This window comes from Heloderma suspectum, chromosome 4 (genome assembly GCF_057233095.1).
Source record: "Heloderma suspectum isolate Gila_16-S chromosome 4, 16-S_ref, whole genome shotgun sequence".
Classification (NCBI taxonomy): Eukaryota; Metazoa; Chordata; class Lepidosauria; order Squamata; family Helodermatidae; genus Heloderma; species Heloderma suspectum.
Window position 1 is genome coordinate 205,241,080 of NC_139461.1, and position 23,321 is coordinate 205,264,400.

Genomic DNA, 23,321 nt, shown 5'->3' on the forward strand with positions numbered 1-23,321 from the left:
TCCCATTATCTCCATCCAGCATGGCCACGCAGTCAAACACATCTGGAGGGTCCCAGGTTGGGGAAGACTCATCTAGTTTAGATAATCCACTGTTTCCTTTTTTAAAAGTACAGGTGCAAATTCAAATCTTCTATATTTCAGCATGCCTTGGAAAAGTAAGAAGAAACTCAATTGCACCATCCTTATCCATCTGCCCACCAACAAGGTGATCGACCACCCTGTCTACTCCACCCCATTGGGATCAATTGGGCTAACTCCCAAGTCAGTGGGTATAGGATTCCAACTTGCAATCTTGTCCTGGGAGTAAACCTCATTGAATTCAATGGGACTGATTTCTGAGCAGATCTCTCTCAGGACTGCATGGTTAGTGGGGCTGTTGGTTTGTTTGTATCTAGAAGGAAGAGAGTGGCGATGTTTGAGTACAACTCTCCACCGAGAGTAATATCACCTATGTAAGCTAAACTGTGAGGGAGAAAGGAATGTAGAGGTGTCGTGTTAGCAAGAAAACAGCTAATAAAACCCACTGGTGTGTGCGCGGCTGTGAGTAACAGAGAGAGTGCAGAGAAGAACGAGGCTGCACCCCCGTGCACGCTTACTTGAGCGCAAGTCCCATGAAATCGGTGGGATTTACTTACGAGTAAAACACGCGTGGGCTCGAGCGTCATGCATGTGCGTGTCAATTACAGGTTAGCGGGAGGGCACCGACGTCAACCTTGCTCGAGGCCGAGTCCAGCGCACCTCGGGAGCCGAGCCCTGCAGACGGAGGCTGGAAGCCCCTGCGCTGACCACAAAGTGAGCCCGGGCCCTCCCTGCCCCTCCGGTTGCTAGGTCGGACGTCTGTTTGCATTTTCCCCGGGCGAGCCGGCTGAGGCGGGCCTTTCCATTTCCCCGGCAGAAAGCGGGGCGGGGCGGTCGCCGCAAGAAGGGCGCCTGGAGCAGATGCTCTCCCTTCGCTTTCCTCTTGGCACGAAGCAGGGCTGCTCGCCCGCCAGCCGCCTCCCGGCCGCCGATCGCGCAGCGCCCTCGAAAACCCGTGTCTTTCTGCAGTAAGTCTCCCCGCCGCCGCCGCCGCCCCCCCCCCGGGTAGGAATGGTTCGTTCCGGCCTCTCCGCTCCGCTGAAACATCCCCGCTTTCAGTGCGCCCGGCCCTTGGTAGGCTCCAGAGCAGATGCCGCTGCCGCTGCCGCAGGGAGACGGGTTGGAACGCGAGCTACTGAGGAGGCGGCGGCGGCGGCGAAAGAGGCGAAAGAGGCGGCGGCGAGTTGGTTGCGCTTGGCTGTTGCCATAATCTAGCCCGGAGGAGCCGGCGGGATCTAGCCCCCCCTGAGAGGACCACGGGAGCGCCGTCGCGACTCGCAGGTAAAGAAGAAAGCCCTGTCCTTTGTGCCCCTGTCTCCAGTCTCGGATTCTAGCACGACAGATCGTTTCAGCATCCTCCCTTCCGCCCCCGTCGCTCTCCGTCAATGTCTCGCGGGGGGGGGGGGGGGGCTGCAGGGCTGAAACTGATGCTCCAGCACGAGAGGTGGGTGTCATCAAAGGGGGGGGGGCGGGGGAGAGCCCAGAGCGGAGGCTGCTGCTGGTGATGATTCAGCACCGCTCTCTGCAAGTAGAAGGGCAGAGAGGAGCTGGAGGAGGGCGCAGCATCAGAAGGGACGCCGTCAGGGGCCTTCCCAGTTGACCTCTCCTTCTTGCCCTCTCTGAGGGTGGTCGGATGGCTTTCACCCGTCCGCAGGGTTGTTAATCTTGCTTTGTTGTATGGACAGATGGCTAAGGTCTGCTTGGCTCTTTTAGGGATGTATTTGTTTGGGTGGGGGGAGTGGCGGGGGCGAGCTTCTCCCTTTTTCTACCGCCGCTGGGTTCTCCGATGGGCAAGGTTTTGCTCCTCCGAGGGTTTAGCAGCACAGTTGATCTCAAAGATGTTGCTGCAGATAAAAGGCATAATCCAGGAACGTTTCCTTTCCTAAGCAATGCCAGGGTGGGACATAGGATTGCAGCAGTGGGTGCCCAAATTAGGAATGCATAAATCGATTGCCTTTAGACCCGGATTGTGACATGCATTTGATTAAATTTGTTTGATTCTGGAATCTTTATTGAATTTGTTTTGTCAGATCAAAGCATTAAAAATATTTTTTGATGACTTGAAGATATTTAGCTTCAGTGCAATATGCCTGCATGTAAAATGCAATCTTCATTCTGGTAAGACTGAGGTACCTGTATGATAGTGCTTGGTTTATGCCTACAAAAATGTACTAGGTTGCAGTGGGGGTCATTCATGTATACCCCCCCTCCCCCCAACTCCTCTTGCTATGTAGACAACAAATGTATATCTTTCTGCTTTTTGTTTTGGAAATGTATATACACAAAATTTCACAGAGGTGATGTGGGATGTATACACGCCTCTAGTAGGCTGACTTTTGCTGTTTTGAATGATAAAGAGAAGTATCCTATGGAAACGGTTGTCCCATCATTCAGAAGAAAGTATCTTTAATATAGGGGAATGATTATACTTACCTTACAGGGTGGTTGTTGTAAGGATGGCAACTGGGTAATGCATTTTGAATGCTTGAAAGTGCTGTGCAAATGTCAAATATATTATTACGTTATTAGAACTGTTTCTGCTGTGCAAAAAAAGAAATGGTCAAAATGATCTCCATCTCTGTGTTCCTGTTTAGTGTAGTTGAAGTCAAATAACCCTTTGGAGGACAAATGGGATTGTTACTCAGCAAATGACTTCTGCGTTGCAAGCAAGGATACTGTCACACTGATTACACAGCAGAATGTGATGGGATTATTTTAAGAGGTGGAAACTTCAGGACTTGATGCGCTATTTTAAATGAGTTGGGAAATAAAATTATTTTCAGAAGAATTTACAGGGCATTTCAGACAAAGTGTGTAATGAGATATTTGAAGAAGGACTGTATTCATGTCTTTGTTCTTCTTTTTTTTCCCCCCTGAAAAATTGTAGATGTTTGTGAAGAGAGGTTTAGAACTTATATTCAGCCTTGTAGGTAAAATAGTCCTTAACAATCTTATACATGTTTCTCAGAAGTAAGCCCCATTGAGTTCATTGGCACTCTCAGGTGAGTAGGTAAAGGAATGCAGCCTGAGTCTTGTAAAATGCTGCATTCAAGTACAGATATGTCTAGTAAAGTGAGAAGAACTACTTGGCTGTAAATTAAGGGAAAGAGACACATTACTGTTATCAGTTTGTACAATTATTGTTGTTTATGCAGCATGTTAATTTGCAAAGTGCTTTTCAGCTGTGTTCATTTTTGCAACATCCATGTAAGGTAGGCCACTATTAGGGCCATTAAACAGTTGAAGAACTGAGAGATGCTGACCTTAGGAGGCACTGATGCAGTAGCATGGGTGGAACTTGAACCCAGGTCTTCCATGTCCATCAGTCATCTTTCCCCTTGGTCAGTGTTACCTCCTTTGTCGTTATTTGTCTATAAAGCAGTCCTTCACACCACATTTTATGGGACTATGTATGCTACAGCACTTAGAATAATCTGATGCAAGAACTTGTGAATAACTGATTTTTATTGTAATCTTTTTATTATGTGTCTCTGATGGATTCTGATGTTTCGGTTGTAGAGGACTCTTTCACTTCCTATAAAGAGAAGAAATATCTCCGTTTGATGCTTCCATCTTACGGTTGCCAAATTTTCAAAGACCAATTCCTGTACGCAAGAGGCTAGGGGAAAGAAAATGTCCTCTATCTCCAGTCCCAATAGCCTATGGCACAACTAGGTCAACGTACATGTAATCAAAACCATTATGAATTCTTCCTTTTTTACACCTGCCTCATTTCCTCACCTTCCTCTGGTGTTTTCCTATGTCTGTTTTTAGACTGTAAGACCCTTGAGGCAGGGAACTGTAAAACCTGTTCTTTGTAAAACACCATGTATTTAGTTGGTATTATAGAAATAATCAATAATAGAAATAACAATTTAAAAAGTAGTACTGTCCCCCAGTTATAAAATAGCCCAAGGCCCTGAGTGGGAGGGATGGAAGAAAGGCACTCATATGAAAATGGCAGAATAAGGAACTGCCAAGGTGTACTAGCAATGTGTCATTTATTAGAGGCGCAATGCATTTTGCGTGAAGATGCTTTGTCAGAGACACTGGGTTTTGTATTCTCTGTTGCAAAGTAACTTTGAAACAGACAGGTTACCTCTTCTGTTGTTTCCAAGCCATGTGATCTAATCACCCTTTGTTCCACACTCTCCACTGAATTACTGGAACCGTATAGATGGCCATAAAATGCCACGTGAAGGAGTGCCATAAAAACAGTGGTGGGCAGTACAAGCTTCTGTTGGATCACTAGTTTCTTAGACAGAAGTGCTAAACTGCAAAAGATGGACATATTTTCCTGCTTTTTCAATTACCAATTGATTTCTTAGTTTTGAAAGATTGTCGAAAAAATATATCTTTCAGTATCCGTAGAAGAGGCAGCTGCTGTCCAGACAACTGATTGTCAATAGTCTCTGGTGGATCCTTACATGACCCCCACAAGTTCAGTGGTGTGATTTTCTTCAGCGTCTTTTCAGCATACACACACATTTTGGTTGCTTCAGTTCTAGAGTTGAAATATGTCATACTTTGCATGATTGATATGTGATTTCTGAATGTCCCATGTCATAGCAACTGCCTCTTTAACAGTAATAGTTAAGCTTTTGTTGTTCAGTCATTAAGTCGTGTCCAACTCTTCATGATCCCATGGACCATAGCATGCCAGGCCTTCCTGTCCTCCGCTCTCTCCCGGAGTGTGCTCAAATTCATATTCACTGCATTCATATTCAAGCTCAACCCTGACAAGACCGAGGTACTTTTGGTGGGAGACAAGAGGAGGCTGGGGGATGTTGACCTGGTGTTGAATGGGGTACGGCTACCCTTGAAAGACCAGGTCCGCAGCCTGGGGGTCATTTTGGACTCCCAGCTGTCCATGGAGGCTCAGGTGTCAGCTGTGAGCCGGACAGCGCTGTATCAACTCCATCTGATACGGCGGCTGTGCCCCTTCCTTCCCGACCATCTGCTCCCATCGGCAGTAAATGCCCTGGTCTCCTCTCGTTTAGACTACTGTAATGCGCTCTACGTGGGGTTACCCTTGAAGACGGTTCGGAAGCTGCAGCTGGTACAGAACGCGGCGGCTCGCCTGATTAAAGGCAGCCGCCGGCGAGATCACATCACTCCAGTGCTGAAGGAGTTGCACTGGTTACCAGTTGTTTTCCGGGCCAAATTCAAGGTGTTGGTTTTGACCTTTAAAACCCTATATGGTTCCGGCCCAGCCTATCTTAAGGAGCGCCTTCAGCAACACCAGACAGGCCGCTTAACAAGATCAGCCTCAGATGGCCTTCTCTCTGTCCCATCAGCCAGGACAGCTAGACTGGTGGGGATGAGGGAGAGGGCCTTCTCTGTGGTGGCCCCCACTCTGTGGAACTCCCTCCCTAGGGAACTCCGTCATGTCCTCTCTTTAATGAGCTTCCATCGTGCATTAAAAACGTGGTTGTTCAGGCAGGCATTTGGGGTGGGTTAGGGTATTTTTAAAAAAAAAATTATGGTAAAATTTTATTGTTTTAAATTGTTTTATGGTGGGTTGTACATCGCCCAGAGTGGCTGGGTGACCAGTCAGATGGGCGATTAATAAATAAATAAATAAATAAATAAATCGGTGATGCTATCTAGCCATCTCATCCTCTGCCGTCCCCTTCTCCTTTTTCCTTCAATCTTTCCCAGCATCAGGGTCTTTTCCAGGGAGTTTTCTCTTTGCATTAGGTGGCCAAAATATTTGCGCTTCAGTATCTGTCCTTCCAATGAGCAGTCAGGGTTGATTTCCTTTAGGATTGACTGATTTGACCTCCTTGCAGTCCAGCACCACAGTTCGAAAGCATCAATTCTTCGGCGCTCAGCCTTCCTTATAGTTCAGCTCTCACAGCCATACGTTGCTACTAGGAAAACCATAGCTTTGATTAGACGGACCTTTGTCGGCAAGGTGATGTCTCTGCTTCTTACTATGCTGTCTAGGTTTGCCATAGCTAGTTAAGCTTTAGCCTTGGGAATTGAGAATATTGGTGGCAAGAAAATGAATTGGAGTTGACATTTGATCCATTTATTTCTTTAATACCTGTAAGTTAACTTTAGGTGCTTCCAGATGAGGCTTTCATTGTGCAATTGGCCTGTCTCATTCATGGAATTTTACAGGGAGTCCAGACAATGTCCTTTTCTATTTGTAGCCCTCCTGTATTTTCCCACCACCGCTTTTGTCTTCTTTTCTTACCACAGAAAATATGTAAAGGAGAGAAAGAGAACAGCTACACAGTGTCTTTTCACTGGTGGTGCTAGCAGCTGTCTGTCTGGAAGCACCCTTTTTCAGAGGGAATTTCCTCTCTTCACTGCCTCACTATAAGATCCTTCTAAAGTTCAGCAGCATCAGCAAAACAACAGTATTTTTGCAGTTTGCCCAAGGCTGGAGTATTGATTTCTAATGAGACTTTTGTACTCAAGTGTGGATATTCAAGTACAAATTGCATGTTTGAGATATCAGATGTGAGTCACATCACACCTGCCTCCTTAAAACACAGGTGCATGGAGTGTGTGTGTGTGGGCTGTTTTAAGGAGAAACAGGGATAATAATTCATACAGGCAAAGTTCATTTTGGGTGCATCATTTGAACATTCACTCCTGAAGACAAAATGGCTGGGGATAAAGCCCCTAAGACTTTGGATAAAAGATAAATTAGTTTCCAGAGGGGTAGCTTTGTTAGTCTGTTGTAGCAAAAACAACTGTTAGAGCAATCCTATGTAAGTCTACTCAGAAGTAAGTCCAACTGAGTTAAATGGAATTTACTCCCATATAAGTGTGCATAGGCTTATAACACAAGAGTCTTATGGCACCTTAGAGTCTTATGGCACCTTAAATCCTTATGGCATAAGCTTTCACTGGCTACAGTCCAGTTCATCAGATGCATGAAGTGTTATGTTGACAGGTGTGCATGTATATATCTATATCTATATATCAGTGGAGGCCAGTGGCTCCTATGTCAGTGGGGCAATGAATCCGTTCTGGGTTTCAGTCAGAAGCACCTTGGATAGCTCCTTTAAAGTTGTGACTGAATTTGATTTTAATAATAGATTTCATTTTACTGACACTGTGAATACGGTACATGAAACACTCTCTCCTTCCAAAGCAAACTAGAGCAAAAAGCATGAAACTATTGAAGAATGGTGGTTGAACTGACCTATTTTATTTTTTTAAAAAGCAAGACAAGGCCCTGCTGACGCCCTCTCCTGGTGTTTTGGTAATGCCAGAAGCAGTTGTACCAGTGAGAAGAGCAGCTGTTCTCGGAAATTTTGACTGGTTAGAACTCTGAGGTAAATGTTGGGGGCAACATTTACCTCAGTCAACCCTGGACAGTCAACCCTGGTAAGCACATTTTGAAGATAAAGCACATAATATGTGTTCAGCTTATGGTACAGGGCAAGCCTGTTTGAATAACTCTGTTCCTGTCAGCTGAACTTTTCACCAAGGTATACTTCCTGTAGAGAGGACTTTTTGGCATGTCACTAAAATTTGTAGGTAGTTGTGATATGGTATCTATCTAAAGAAGTTCATTCCCACAGGCTGCTTTTGACTGTTTACGTGGTGTATGAGCTGAAGATTAGAATTTGCCAGGGTTCCTCTTTGTGCTGTCATTCTGCTTGGGGATTATTTTTACACTGATCTTAATTAAGGCGTTAAGTCTGGATGGATACGATGGAGAGGAGAAGGGGACGTTTAATCTAAAATTTCAATCCTTCAAAAGGAGCTTTAGGTCATCACTTCTTTATTTATTACATTTATATCCTGCCTTTTTTTCCTCCATAAGGAACCCAAGGTGGCATACACAATCTTCCTCTCCATTTTATCCTCCCAACAACAACCCTGTGAGGTAGGTTGGGCTGAGAGTCCGTGACTGGCTCAAAGTCACTTAGTGAGCTTCCATGGCCAATTGGGAACTAGAACCCAGATCTCCCGACTCCCAGTCCAACACTCTAGCCACTACACCACACCACACTCTAACCACTTAGGTACTATTTAGTTTGTTACTAGGACTGTATCCAGGGTAAAACTCGCCCACTCTTTATTCACTCCCCTCATGAAGAAAGTATCAACTTAACTGAGAGATCTTGTGCATTCTGCTTCTCAGGGTCACAAATGAACTTGCACAAGTGAACACTTCTGCAAATGCACATTCCCCCCCCCCAACCCACATTTTCATGTTTTTGCATATGGGATGAAAGTGCGCATTTGGTATGTGTGCTTGGTAAACTGTCTGCCTTTTCTGTTTGTGAAAAAAAAGGCACTCATGCTTGGGAGCGAGAATGAGGCAAGGCAAGCATCCCTATTCTGGAATTAATAGTCCTATGCTCGCCCCCCACACCACTTTAGATGGTCATGTGTATTACTTATTTCAAAATATGGAAAGTGAGCCCTGTTGCATTTGGGGGGCCTCTCGCTCATTCTGCTGAGTGGAGCATGGACGTCTGCCCTGACAGCACTGCTTTCTTCAGGTCATCTTTGTTTTTAAATGTTGATTTTTGTAAATATAGAAGGACAACCCTATACTGCTAACTTTGTTAGTGGCTGTGCTGGCATGGGGCTGAACTCTGGCTCTGCCACTTCAAGGCATAATGTGGAATGATGATCCAGTTGACCTTGCCATGTTGTTATTATTCTTGTAGCTTGGAGGCAGCTTGAAATTAGTCTGTAAATTGAACTGCATTTTTCAGGGCTATGCTTGGGGTGATTGAGCTATGGTTGAGAGAGCACATTCATCCCAAGCCTCTGATTTCCAGAAAATTCTAACAGCACAATCGTGTGCATGTCTACTCAACAGTAAATCCTATTGAGCTCAATTAGACTTACTCACAGGCAAGTGTGGCTAGGATTGTAGCCTCAATGTCTGAATAGTTGCTCTTCAGGCTCACTTTTTTTATGCTTGCTCCTAGCACAGATCTAGAATATAAAACTTATTTCCTTTTTTTCTTTATGTGCCAGATAGTTAAGCTCAGCTAGCCAGGCATGCTCACTGTGCAATGTGGAGTATAGCTTGTGTCTGAATACACAGAGCCTCCATTTCCATTCATACAGAGCAGTGAATTCATTCTGTGCTTGTATCTCCCATGTGTGACGTTTTGCCATTAAGATCCCAGCTTCTGAATGTGGCATATTTAGAGCCTGGATTGAAAATGTGGACCACCCGATATGGTCTCTGCTTATGGGTGGTCCCATGTTCAGTCCTCAACACCTCCAGGTAGGCCTGGGAAAGACCTCCATCTGAAACCTTGGAGAGCTGCTGCCAGTCACTACATTTTCATGCTAAGGTACCTTGAGAATAAGCCACGGTGGGTTGGTGGTTTGCTTGTTACTTCTGACAGATGTTTGGGTGCTCTGTGGCTTGAAATGGCTTGTTTTCTTCTCAGTCCTCCAGTCCACTCCTGGCACATATCTCAGGTACCTTTGAAGCAGAAATCCTTGTTTCCTTGTTTGCTACATCAGCACTCTTTCTGCAATTGGTCCACTGCGGGTGTTGGCTCAGGAGGGAAGCTCCTCTCCCCTGCTCCTGCATCAGATTGCCAAATGCAAAGAATTTTCTGCACCCTTATGAATGTGGTAGTCTGTTCACAGACTTTTCTTTAAAATTCAGGGTCTTGCACAAGAACGCCTGTGTGCTGTTTAGCCCAGCATACCAATATCCCCCTCTTGTCAATGTCCTTGTCAATTTCATCCTCCTCTTCCATATTTGCCTTGGGAGGGAACACCTGCGTGTCATTTGGCTCCACTGGTCTCTGTTGTTAGTTGTCAGGTATACATATGGGCTACAGAGCAATGATGGGGATTGGTAAAAATACGTCAATTTCAAGGCAGAGCAGTGAGGTGGATCTGTAAAGATACGCACATTTCAAGGCAGAGCTGGGAGCGAGTGGGATCAGTAAACATATCCAAATTTCAAGGCAGAGCAGGGAGTAAGAAGGATTGGTAAAGATACACAAATTTCAAGGCAGACAAGTGGGGTGGATTGGTAAATATATGTCAATTTCATGGCAGAGCAGTAAAGCAGCAGGGAAAATTATGCAAATTTCATAGCAGAATACTTTCAAATGTGAACACTTGCACAAGACCTAAAAATAAAATAATTAAAGGTTGTAAACACGTTCAGGCCACTCTCTGGTGTTGATTCTTCTTGATTTTTAGGAGTATGAGGTGGAGGGTACTGACAAGGGATGAGGAAGGATGGTGGCAGCACTAGAGAGATTGCAAGAAGCAGCAGGGGTTTTCACTGCTCTTGCCAGTGGGCTCTCTAGCTGTTCCCAACAACCCACAATGAAGTTTCCTTGCTGGGTTTGGATGTCACAACAAGCCACTCTTAAAACAAGCCACCCTGAACAAGCCATGGGTTGGCTTGTTCATGGAAAACAACCCATGATGAAAAAAATGTTCCAGGTTCAGACGTCATGACAAGCCACTCTGAAACAACCCACAGTGACAACCTATCATGGCTTATTGTGTTGTGCAAACCAGGTCAATATTGAACTATATGGACCTTTGATTTGTCTCAGTATAATGCAACTTCATATGTTTGTTCATATGTCTCCAAGTTCACCTGATGCTGGGGAAAACAACTGGGGATAGAACTTTGAAATGGGGCAAATAGCTTCAGGGTGATGGTGATTTACATTGGGGAAAACAGAACAAGGGGAAAGGATTAATCTCTACTCCTCTAATGCCACAGTCCCAATCCAATCCACATGTGCATAATGCAAAATTAAAGTAATGGGCAATTTGATAATGGACTTCCAACATCTTGTGTTTTCAGGCCTTTATTGGGTCTCAGTTGTCTCCAAGGGCAAGGAAAAATGGCTTCTTAGCAGTTGTGTAGATTTTATTTTATTATTTTATTTTAGATTACATGATCAACAGTTTTTGAACTAATGAGTTGAATCACAACACTTACGTTGCTTCTGCAACCTGGTGACAGTAATTAAAAACATGAAAACCTTTGAAAAAAAATAACCAAGGCGGTGCATTAAGATTGGCTGGTTTATTTGGAATGTGTTTCATTAAAATCACTAATCAGTTGAAAGCACCATAATTGCTGGCTACCCTTTTTGATGGATATATAAAAATGTGCTTTGTCAAAGTCCCTGCCCAGATGATCCTGATATTACTACATTTTGGGTGGTCTTGGCCCTGGAGCTTAGAGACACCAGAACTCTTAAAGGTCAAATAATTTTTCTTTATCAGGAGATGCTACTCTGACCTTCTCTGGCTGTAGTAACCTGTAGGGGGAAACAAGAGAATATAGCAACCTCTAGGCAGGATTTAGTAGTATTGTTCTCACTGTGGAAATGAGTTGGCTTGGATGTAACATGAAAACCATGGTTTGTTTAGCTGGTTTGTTTGTTTACCTCTGAACCTGACTTGCCTCACTAGCCGTGGTTTGTTCGGGGCTGACAAATCAGGGACTGGCCTGGTTTGGATTTACATATCTTGACTTACTAAGCTGAGATATGCATGAGCCTTGTGCCCACATTCTCTATCCTCATGCCACCCCTCCTGTTTCCTTCTCAGTGCAACATGAGTCAAGACGTCCTGGGTTAATTAACCATAGTTTCTTGTTACATGCTTACCAGGTTCAGAGTAAGCCAGGGTCTGAAACCAAAATATGGTTTCAGATTCCGCCTTGCTCCAGTCCTAGTAACCATAGTTTCCCATCATAACTATGGTTAATGAACCCAGGAAGTCTTCCATCATGGTGTACCAAGAAGGGAGTGGGGAAGGCATGGCATGAGGACAGAGCATGCAGCCACAAAGCTAGTATATATCTCACCATGATAAGGCAGGATGTGTGTGTCCAAACACAGCCAGTGTCTCCTAGTTGGTGCCACTGCATTTTGATGTTGGTGCTTTCTATTCTCTGGCAGAGAAAGTGATAGAGAAAGTTCTTAAGATTGGAAACAGGAAATAAGGTGTTTTTGTTTTTTTTAAAGGAGAGTTGAAAATAGCATGAGAAAGGCATCTGTTCCCATGGTAAACAACAGAGACATTGCTTCTGTCCCCCTGTTGCCTATGGTCAAGCAGGTTTTGCAGGTTTTTGAAACAATACAAAAACCTATTTACCAGAGATGAAAGTGGGGAAAGTGCAGGCATCATGAACAGCAATCTCACTTTCAAATCTCCTCCAGTTCTCTGAAAAAGCTACAATCTGTTTAGCCTGTCAGACAGAGTCCTCTGTGCTGGTATTGATGTGTTCTGTTCTTCTGCCAGTTTAATTTTTTTCTTTTTCTTTTCAAACATAATTGATTATTCAGATTGTGCCACATTAATTACAATGAAAAAGGCAAAGTTTTTGTTGCCGATAATGTGAAGTAATGCCATAATATGGATGTTTCTGAAGCCTTGTCAGCTTTCTTTGTTAATAGTCCAGAGAAGCTGTCAGGAAGGGTGTAGGCCTGGAAGTATAAGTTCAGTCACGTCCACATCCGTAATTGGCCAGAAAAGCACTGTAGCACCCCCCCCCCCTCTGATATTAAGGAAGTCTAACACTCTTGTAATGCACTGAGCCTATGAAATGGAGACCAAAATACGGAGTCATTCCCCCAGTGCTTATTGCATTACTAGTGCTTCTAATGACATGGCTTTCTTCCTACCCTTTTAAATCTGTAATATATTATGCATTAGCCAGGAGCATAGTTATGAACTTAAGAAGAGCCATTGCTGGATCAGACCAAAGGGATATCTAATCCAGCATTGTGTTTCCACAGTTGCCAACCAGATGCCATTTGCCTATATGCTCTGGGTGATGCGGTAGTGCCTGGCTATCAGAGAAGAGAGAGATGAGAGGGAGAGCAGGGCCATCCCGCTGGCCCTGCTAAAAACCTACCTCATGAAGGCTTCGCTCCTTCTGCCTCAACTGTCACCACCAGCAGCCATTTCAGAAAACTTAGCTGAGGGAGAGCAGGGGGAGAGCAAGGCCATTCCCCCAGCCCTGCTGAAAACCTGTCTCATGAAGGCTTCACTCCTTCTCCCTCAACTGTCACCACCAGCAGGCTGAGTTGAGGGAAAAGAGAGGGAGAACAGGACCATTCCATCAGCCTTGCTAAAAGAATTAATCCCCCCCCCCACACACTCTTCTCCCTCCATTCCTTTTTCCTTGCGTGTTGTGTCTTTTTAGACTGTAAGCCTGTAGCCCGGGACTGCCTTGTTTAATTGATTGTATGTAAGCCGCTCTGAGAGCCTTTTTGGCTGAGGAGCAGCATAAAAATACTTCAAATAAATAAATAAATAAATAAACCTACTCACAGAAAATGGTGCCTGTTTCCTTCTCACTTTTGCAGCCCACTGCTGAATGCTAACCTTCCCATTGTCCTATCATTCTAATTCCCTGCCTGCTTTTTTCACTGAAAGGGGTGAGGAGGAGGTACCAATGAAGGGTACTCATCTATATGTTGATAACCATGCACAGAGATCCCTTAGGGCAGGCGCTGAGCCGCTTTCTGGCTGAGGGCTGAATTTCCGAGAAGCTGGGGGGGGGGCATTCCAGTGGTGGGCAGGGCTGAAGGCAAATGGGGGTTGGGGGAAGATACCAGTACAGTTTAGCTTAAAGCTCTGAATGCCTTATTACCTAAGCCTTAGGAGAGGCATTTCAACCTTTTAGAGTGGGGAAAAAACTACACAAAAGCCAAGAAAACAGCAAATGATCAGGGGCTGGGGGAAAGAGGTAAGTCCAGGGGAAGGGGAAGAGTGCATAGCCAATCTGTAATTTCCCAGATGAATTAATGTAAGGCAAGTATTTATTTTAGATATTGAAGACAATGGGATACAGGGGTCATTTTCTACCTAACATTGACTCCCAGGGGCACTCTTGAAAGCTATGCTTGTATTTAAAACTGCAATGATGGAAGGATGTTTTAACTTCCATGAACAGCACAGGGTGGTTTGTTTTTGGAGAATCCAAGAGAAATTTGGCTGTGTCCATATCGTCTTTAAAATATACACTTTCCCCACATGGGGAGAGCAATCCTATGTCCCCTCCATAATGTCTAGGGGACATAGGATATTTTGGTTTGCTGACTCCAAGCTTGTAGCCAGGAAATCGTGCTCCCCACCCTCTCCCCTTCTCAGTTGGCACAGAAAGAACTGTGCCAGCTACCTCTCCATGCTTGGAAAATGGAGCACGGAGGCAAAGGAGCATTCCCAGGGGAGGGGAGGAGACCGGGGTGGCAGCCATCCAAGAAATCCTATGGCCACTCCAGCCTCCTTCCCTCCCCATTCCCAAAGCCTCCGCTTGGTGTGTGAAATTGCTTGTCCAGCTAAAATGCAGAGCGTGAGGCACCTCTCGCTCTGCACTGGATACTCGTAAGCCTCCCAGTTTGAAGGCTTACAAGTGCCCAGGGAGTATTCCATGGGATGGTGGCCTTAGTTTTAGACATAGAAAACAACTTGCAATGGCTTACCTTAGGAAATAAAAGGTAGAATATGGCCCAAAGCAGATGTCATTTCAGGATGGAAGGTGGAACCACTGGATTCCAAAGGCACACATCTGCTGGTGAATTTTCTTAGGAAAAATGTAAGGAACATTTGAATCACAGTTTGATATGCATGATTTCATTCCATGTGGTATTTGTGGCCTTTTATTATAAATGGATATTTACAGATAGATAAGGTAACAGCTTTTTCCCTAATTTTGCAAGCACATCTATAGTGTATTTGCATGCCATTTTAAATTTATTCAAAATACAGGATTTGGGTTTTATATAATTGGATTATTTCTTCTGCATGACTTTTCTGGCAGGTAATTTTTTTTAATGCAATAAGGTAACAAGCACTGGAACATGTTTTGGGAATGTACACCTTGAAGTTTATGGGTTATATCCAAAGGTTCCCTTCTTCTGATCAAGCCACTTTATCTGATTTGCACCTTTATCTGATCCTAAGCCCTTTTTATTAAAAAATAGAGTTTTTGTATCCAGCTGAATACCAAGAAGTAGTGTAACAACTGCTTCCTAACCTTGCAATTTACCATGTAAGTAATTCTTCATAATTGGTACATATTTCTATTTAAATACAGGCACCTGTTTCTTTTTTTGGAACTGGGTCTCTCCACAGTCTTGAACTGACATGGTATGACAAGAGCTTTTGGAGGATTGGCTTCGAGACCTTTTAGGTTTCCTGAGTGTGCGCGACAGGATTTGGGCTCTCCTATTGCAGCATCCCAGTGACAATGCCATCCTTGCCTAATGAGGGAGGTAGGCTGCCTTGTTACAGAGGCTTCCGATCTTGGTTTTATTCAGCATTTGAGGGACAGCTCCAACATTCGAAATTCTGGCAGTACCATGCCCATGATTGGGCAGTGACCCTGCATGAGCACTCCTGTTATGCGTATGTCCTTATGTGTGACATAATGCATACTTCATCTAAAGAAAAGGGGGGGGGATTATGGAGTTACAGGAATTGGATTTATGTGCTTACTAACGTACATGCATATGCTCCATGTCACATGTTTGCACAGTGAGAGGAACCACATGGCTCCACCGCTCCATTGTAATGTGAGATATTGCTAAGACTGAGGAAGAGTGGGCTATAAGCTGTTCCAGTCTGCCTGTAATATCTCAACATCCTAAAAGACTAAATCATAGTTGTATGATCAGTCTTTTAAGAGAACGGTATCTCTTTATGTGTTTCTGTTACGTGTCCTAAAACTATGAGGGAAAGTGGTTTCCCTGACTTGGATTCTTGCATTGAGCAGGGGGTTGGACTTGATGGCCTTGTAGGCCCCTTCCAACCCTACTATTCTATGATTCTATGATTCTCCATGTGTTCAGTTCACTTCTGTAGTTTGCTTGTGAGCACATCGTGGTGGTGATCTAGCATGTGATTATTATTATTTTTTAAACAGATAACCAAGGGACCTCTTCTTTGACACTGAGCGCAGACCTGTCTTTCCAAAGCACAATAAGGAGAAAAGTCAGAGAGAAGAAGAAGCATGGAGCCATCACTGCGAATGTTGCCGGCACAAAATATGAGATTGGTAGCAAGCTATATATTCTCCTTGCCTTACAATTAATTAAGTAATAAGAATATGGGAAATTGGATGGAGAAAAAGAAAGTTACATAGTCAAAAAAGCTTACAGGGCAAAGTATTATAGGGCTACACCTAAATCCCCATTGCTATGGGAATGGTGCATCTAGATGTTTTGAATATAGCTGCACTTGAGCTTGGAAGCCAGTCTTTGAATGCCAAGCTGTTGTTGATTTGTGCTGGGTTGATGATAGCTGCTTAAAATCTTAGCCTTGCTTCTTCAAAAGCTTGCACATTTGCTGGACTGTGTGTGCTAAGTGGCCTCTATTAAATCATTCTGGCATCCAACATTTAAAAGGACTACTCACAGTGCATTAAGCTCATCGTATTTACCCAGTTCACATTAATTTTGCACATGACTTACAAAAGAGCAGAGAGAACTTTTTATTTTCTTTTTACTAATCTGGAGTCTGACATTTTGCCTTGAGTTCAGTTGCAGGAAATTAGCTCTTAGTTTTGGGGGTTTATGACAAGAGTGCTATAATCTCTGCTGTCACTAGAATTATGTCCCCATAATTTCCATTCAGAGTAGGAACGTCATTATCTTGAGAAGTCATACAGCAAGTCTCCAGGAGGCTTTTCTATGAAAGATTTTCATGCAGAGTGAAATGTGACTGGGTTTTCTGATTTCCCTTTTGCATCATCATAAGTCTCAAGCATCACCCATTCAGGGACAGATATTGATTTGTCCCTTGTTGGGATATTATCTGCCCTCCTCTCAATATTTTTTCCTTTGCTCATCTGTAGCTGTGACTTCTCCCCTTGTGTTGATATTTCTACTGGAATGGGTAGAGGAATGGCTGATTACTCCCTGCTAAAATAGTGCAATTCAGAAGAGCCAGGTGAGCAACCTGGTGCCCTTTAGATGTGTTGGATGTCAACGCTAATCCTCCCCAACCAGCACGGCAAATAATCATGCTGGCTGGGGATTATAGGAGTTGTAGCCCAACACATCTAGAGGGCGGCAGTTTGGGGAAGGCTGATGTAGAGACCCTCTTATCGATCTCTGCATGCATTTCAATGCACTCCCATTTGGTTATTTACATTTAGTTGGAAATCATCGTTGCATATAAAGTGAACCTTGTCATGCTTGATGGGTCATTTCATAGTCAACATGTTGCTGCAGATCTCAAGTCAGAGATCCATTTGAGATCGAAACGTTATTCCTGAACCATTTTTGGTTGAGCTAGACACTGTTATCAGGTTTTTTTTTTAGCAGCCTAGCATTTGCTCCCAGCGCTATGACACGGCTATTATAAGCATGCAGTACGCAGAATAACATTTGCAAAGTTAAATCTTGTGAGCTGAACAACATGAGTAATCTTAATAAAAGCCTGCCATGTGACCAAGCCATGCAAATCCATGCTCTTTTTCTGGAAGCCAGAAATCTAGTTCAATTGTGTTGCAATCATGTACCTGTTTCTTTCTCGTAGTACGTGTAGTAATAGAAGAGATGGGTTATGTGAAGACTCGTGATGATGATGAGACTGCAAATCTCATCTGGAGTGATTGTGCTGTGCAGCAGGAAAAGATTGCAGAACTCCGGAACTACCAGGTAAACAAGAGAAAGCTGGGTAGCCTGGGGCAATTTGGTTGAGATGGTAAATGAAATAGAACTTCAGAAGCACTTTAAATAGCACTTCAGAAGCACTTTAGGTACTAAAATGTAGATTTCTTTGTTCACGTTGCCTGAGAAATCTATCTTCTCAGGCCTTTAGTTCATCACAAGCAAACTATTTTGATTGTGGACAGGGATGGCTTTTGGATTTACTCTGTCTAGTAAATCTTACTAGATTTTAGGTGTTTAATCAAAATACTGATACATCTATCTGTGTGACATGCCTGTCCTGTTCTGGTGATGTATTACAACCAGTGTGACATGAGTCAACTGTTAGAATGTTTTGTAGAAGATCTTGGGTTTAGGGTTTTTGGATTGATAAAACATCCAGCTCTGTGATTCAATAAGTCTCATGTAGGTGAAGTCTAGAAATCAAAATTGATAAGTTATTCTAATTAAATATTTATTTTGGGGTAGGGAAGCATATCCCCTTCATGGATCACTGCCTTGTTGTGGCGAAGGGGCTTGCATAATTTAGTGAAGCCATAAGTTATGCCGTGCAGGGCCACCCAAGACGGACAGGTCATGGCGGAGAGTTCTGACAAAATGTGGCCCACTGGAGAAGGAAATGGCAACCCACTCCAGTATTCTTGCCAAAAAAACCCCATGGAACATATCACAATGCTAAAAGAGATGACGCCGGAAGATGAGCCCCTCAGGTCAGAAGGTGTCCAATATACTACTGGGGAAGAGCAGAGGGTATTTCCAAGTAGCGCCAGAAAGTGTGAAGCGGATGGGCCAAAGCCGAAAGGACACTCAACTGTGGGTGTGTCTGGTGGTGAAAAGAAAGTCCGATGCTGTAAAGAACAATATTGTTTAGGAACCTGGAATGTAAGATCAATGAATCAAGGTAAGCTGGAGGTGGTCAAACATGAGATGGCAAGATTGAACATCGACATCTTGGGAATCAGCGAACTCAAATGGACAAGCATGGGCGAATTTAATTCAGGTGACCATCACATCTACTATTGTGGGCAAGAATCCCTTAGAAGAAATGGAGTAGCACTCATAGTCAACAAAAGGGTGGGAAAAGCAGTACTGGGGTACAATCTTAAAAATGATAGAATGATCTCAGTATGAATCCAAGGCAAACCATTCAACATCACAGTAATTCAAGCCTATGCCCCAACCACTGATGCCGAAGAAGCTAAGCTTGATCGGTTCTATGAAGACCCACAATACCTTCTAGAACTAACACCAAAAAAAGATGTCCTGTTCATCATAGGGGATTGGAATGCTAAAGTAGGAAGTCAAGAAATCACCGGGATAACAGGCAAGCATGGCCTTGGTGTACAAAATGAAGCAGGACAAAAGCTAATAGAGTTTTGCCAAGAGAACACACTGATCATAGCAAACACTCTTTTCCAACAGCACAAGAGGCAACTCTACACATGGACATCACCAGATGGTCAATATCGAAATCAGATTGATTATGTACTTTGCAGCCAAAGATGGAGAAGCTCTATACAGTCAGTAAAAACAAGACCTGCAGCTGACTGTGGCTCAGATCATGAGCTTCTTGCTGCAAAATTTCAGCTTAAATTGAAGAACGTAGGGAAAACCACTAAACCATTCAGGTATGACCTCAATCATATCCCTTATGAATGTACAGTGGAGGTGAGGAATAGATTTCAGGGATTAGACCTGATAGACAGAGTGCCTGAGGAACTATGGACGGAGGTCCGTAACATTGTTCAGGAGGCAGCAACGAAATCCATCCCAAAGAAAAAGAAATGCAAGAAAGCCAAGTGGCTGTCTGAGGAGGCTTTATAAGTAGCTGAGGAAAGAAGGGAAGTGAAAAGCAAGGGAGAAAGGGGAAGATATATCCAACTGAATACAGAGTTCCAGAGAATAACAAGGAGAGACAAGAAGGCCTTCTTAAATGGACAATGCAAAGAAATCAGGGAAAGCAATAGAATGGGAAAGACTAGAGATCTCTTCAAGAAAATCGGAGATATCAAGGGAACGTTTTGTGCAAAGACGGGCATGATAAAGGACAAAGAAGGCAGGGACCTAACAGAAGCAGATGAGATTAAGGAGAGGTGGAAAGAATACACAAAAGAACTATACAGGAAAGATCTTAATGTCCCTGATAGCCATGATAGTGTGGTCACTGAACTTGAGCCGGACATCCTAGAGAGCCAAGTCAAGTGGGCCTTAGGAAGCATTACTAACAACAAAGCTAGCAGAGATGACAGTATTCCAGCTGAGCTATTTAAGATCCTAAAAGATGATGCTGTTAAAGTGCTGCACTCAATATGCCAACAAATTTGGAACACTCAGCAGTAGCCACAAGACTGGAAAAGGTCAGTTTACATTCCAATTCCAAAGAAGGGTAATGCCAAAGAGTGTTCAAACTACCGTACAATTGCGCTCATTTCACATGCCAGCAAGGTTATGCTCAAAATCCTACAAGCTAGGCTTCAGCAGTATGTGAACCGAGAACTATCGGAAGTACAAGCTGGGTTTCCAAGAGGCAGAGGAACTAGAGAGCAAATCGCCAACATTCGCTGGATCATGGAGAAAGCAAAAAAATTCCAGATAAACATCTATTTCTGCTTCATTGACTACGCTAAAGCCTTTGAGTGTGTGGATCACAACAAACTGTGGCAAATTCTGAAAGAGATGGGAATACTGGGCCACCTTACCTGTCTCCTGAGAAACCTGTAGGAGGGTCAAGAAGCAACAGTAAGAACCAGACATGGAACAACCGATTGGTTCAAAATTGGGAAAGGAGTACGACAAGGCTGTATATTGTCGCCCTGCTTATTTAATTTATATGCAGAGTACATCATGAGAAACGCTGGGTTGGATGAATCACAGGTCGGAATTAAGATTGCCAGGAGAATTATCAACAACCTCAGATTCGCAGACGATACCACCCTAATGGCAGAAAGCGAAGAGGCCTCTTGTTGAGCCTCTTGTTGAGCCTCTTGTTGAGGGTGAAAGTGGAGAGTGCAAAAGCTGGTTTGAAACTCAACATTAAAAAAACGAAGATCATGGCATCTGGCCCCATCACTTCCTGGCATAAAGAAGGGGAAGAAATGGAAGCAGTGACAGATTTTATTTTCTTGGGCTCCAAGATCACTGCAGACGGTGACTGTAGCCATGAAATTAAAAGACACTTGCTCCTTGGGAGGAAAGCTATGGCAAATCTAGACAGCATAGTAAGAAGCAGAGACATCACCTTTCCGACAAAGGTCCGTATAATCAAAGCTATGATTTTTCCAGTAGCGACGTATGCCTGTGAGAGCTGGACTATAAGGAAGGCTGAGTGCCGAAGAATTGATGCTTTCGAACTGTGGTGCTGGAGAAGACTCTTACGAGTCCCCTGCACTGCAATGAGGTCAAATCAGTCAATCCTAAAGGAAATCAACCCTGAGTGCTCATTGGAAGGACAGATACTGAAGCTGAAGCTCAAATATTTTGGCCACCTAATGCGAAGACAAAAGTCATTGGAAAAGACTCTGATGCTGGGAAAGATCGAAGGCAAAAGGAGAAGGGGACGGCAGAGGATGAGATGGCTAGATAGCATCACCGATGCGATGAATATGAACTTGAGCACACTCTGGGAGAGAGTGCGAAGACAGGAAGGCCTGCCGTGCTATGGTCCATGGAGTCATGAAGAGTCGGACACGACTTAATGACTGAACAACAACAAGGGAAGCATATACTTGCTCCTTCTCCATGGTCTCCTGATAACGTTGCTGTACTTCTCAAACTTTGAAAAATATCTAAATATTGAATTATGCCTTTTTTCAGAATGCTTTCACACAATACTTTCTTACAGGAGAACAGGATGTAAAAGTTGTGTTTCCTGTTTACATATGTGTGTCAGTGTAATGCTTGAAAAGGGAGAATGCACAATGACTCTTCTTCTGGTGTTTGTACCCCCTGCCCAGCTTCCCTTTATTAATGCTACACCAGGTTCATCAAAAGAGGAAGCACAGCATTATTGCTTCCTGTTCTCTTGCAAGCAAGTAATATGCGAAAGCACTTTCAGGCTTCCTTGAATCAGTTACGTACAGTGAACGAGTTGGCATGATGGTTCTTGATGATCTTCATTGAAATACAAATCTTCTCTTAATACAGATCTGCTTATATATCTTTTCTAAGCTGAAAACTGTTGCAATAAGCTATCAGCCATTACTCACTATGTCCATCACTAAGTCCCAAATGATCAGTTTACTCAGGTATATCCAGCTGAAGAGTAGTGTATCAACTGTCTCTTTACCTCCTGTGCTTGTCCACTGTCCACAAGACTTTTCCTCATCTTTTTTTGGGTTATCTTGTTGCAATATTGTTTTTTCACTTTTTCTAAAAGAATATCTGATTGCCCAGAACTTAGTTAATGGTGATGTACAGACAGCCAATGTGGTCCGCAATGGATAGTGTGTTTGGAAGGGGGCTGGAAGATTTAGGTCCATATTCTTGCATGGCCATGAACTCATTGTGGTGCCTTGAGCAAATCTCCTTCTCATCCTCATACTGCTTTCTGTAGAAGGAGAATACCAATAACCCTCTGTGTGTGATTATTGCAATGCCAAGTGAAGTAAAGACTGAGAAGCCCTTAGAATGATTATAATTGTAAAAAATTACAGGTCAGTGCTTTCTAGTAGATTTTCAGGGGATACCTAGCATAATTAAACATATTGTCTTGTACTTGTAGCTACTGATCTAATTACAAGTTTAAAATACATATTGTGCCTCAAATCCCCTCTCTAATGTATGTATTTCCCTTTCTTTCCCCCCCACAGAGAATCAACCATTTTCCAGGAATGGGTGAGATCTGTAGAAAAGATTTCTTAGCAAGAAACATGACCAAGTAATTTGCTTTTAATTTTTTTTATAAACAATGGAGAAATATAGGTTAGAATGCAGGTTAAGAAGCTGCATTCTGGTCTATTGATGTAGACCAGAATAGACAACTGGTGGGCTGTGGATCAGTTCTAGCTCTTGAATTTTATGCAGTCTCTGGTGGCCCTTCCAAATGACCATGGAGGATGGATCTATCAATAGCTATTCATCATGATGGCTATATGGAACTTCTAGATTCAGAGGCAGCAGTAGGTACCATTTGATGGGGTATAATAGGTACTATTTGATTGTGGTGGGGGGAACAACCATGGTGAAGTGCTGTTGCCTTCATGCTTTCATGTGGCCCTCCTCTGGCTCAGAGGACTCAGAGGGGAAGAAGGCTTCATCCACTACTCCAGGGCCCTCCAGGCCAGAAGATGTGGCTTTACCAGGCTCCTCAGACTCATATGACACCCCTCCAATGCAGGCCTCACTGCCTGTACACCATGGGAGGTAGTGGCTGCAGAATCAGTCAGTGGTTCTTTAAGAAGCAGACAGCTCCTCAGAGGGGGCAGAGTTAACAGCAGGTCCAGACCGACCAATCTTCATAAGGCCTCTGGATGTTGCTGAGACAACTGCTCATTGTGGTGAGCTTCAGCCACTGATCGATCAAAGCTCCTGACGGACCCTGCCTTGCCTTGCCTGTTAGGAACCTGCCCTGCCTAACCTGACCTTGCTCATCAGACATGTCCTTGCTGTGCCAGACATGATCCAGTGATACCC

At 43.8% G+C, this 23,321-nt stretch overlaps 1 protein-coding gene across 1 annotated transcript in view; it reads left to right on the forward strand.

Annotated features, from left to right (window-relative positions):
* Window positions 1–905: 905 nt before the first annotated feature.
* TTLL7 (tubulin tyrosine ligase like 7) overlaps window positions 906–23,321 on the forward strand; it is a 93,933-nt gene continuing 71,517 nt past the window's right edge. Inside the window, exons 1-5 of the mRNA XM_084848228.1 lie at window positions 906–1,359; window positions 15,113–15,290; window positions 15,941–16,072; window positions 17,557–17,678; window positions 22,499–22,566. Of these exons, the coding sequence (XP_084704354.1) occupies window positions 15,266–15,290; window positions 15,941–16,072; window positions 17,557–17,678; window positions 22,499–22,566 (347 nt within the window). The 5' untranslated portion in view covers window positions 906–1,359; window positions 15,113–15,265. The remainder of the gene's footprint in view (window positions 1,360–15,112; window positions 15,291–15,940; window positions 16,073–17,556; window positions 17,679–22,498; window positions 22,567–23,321) is intronic.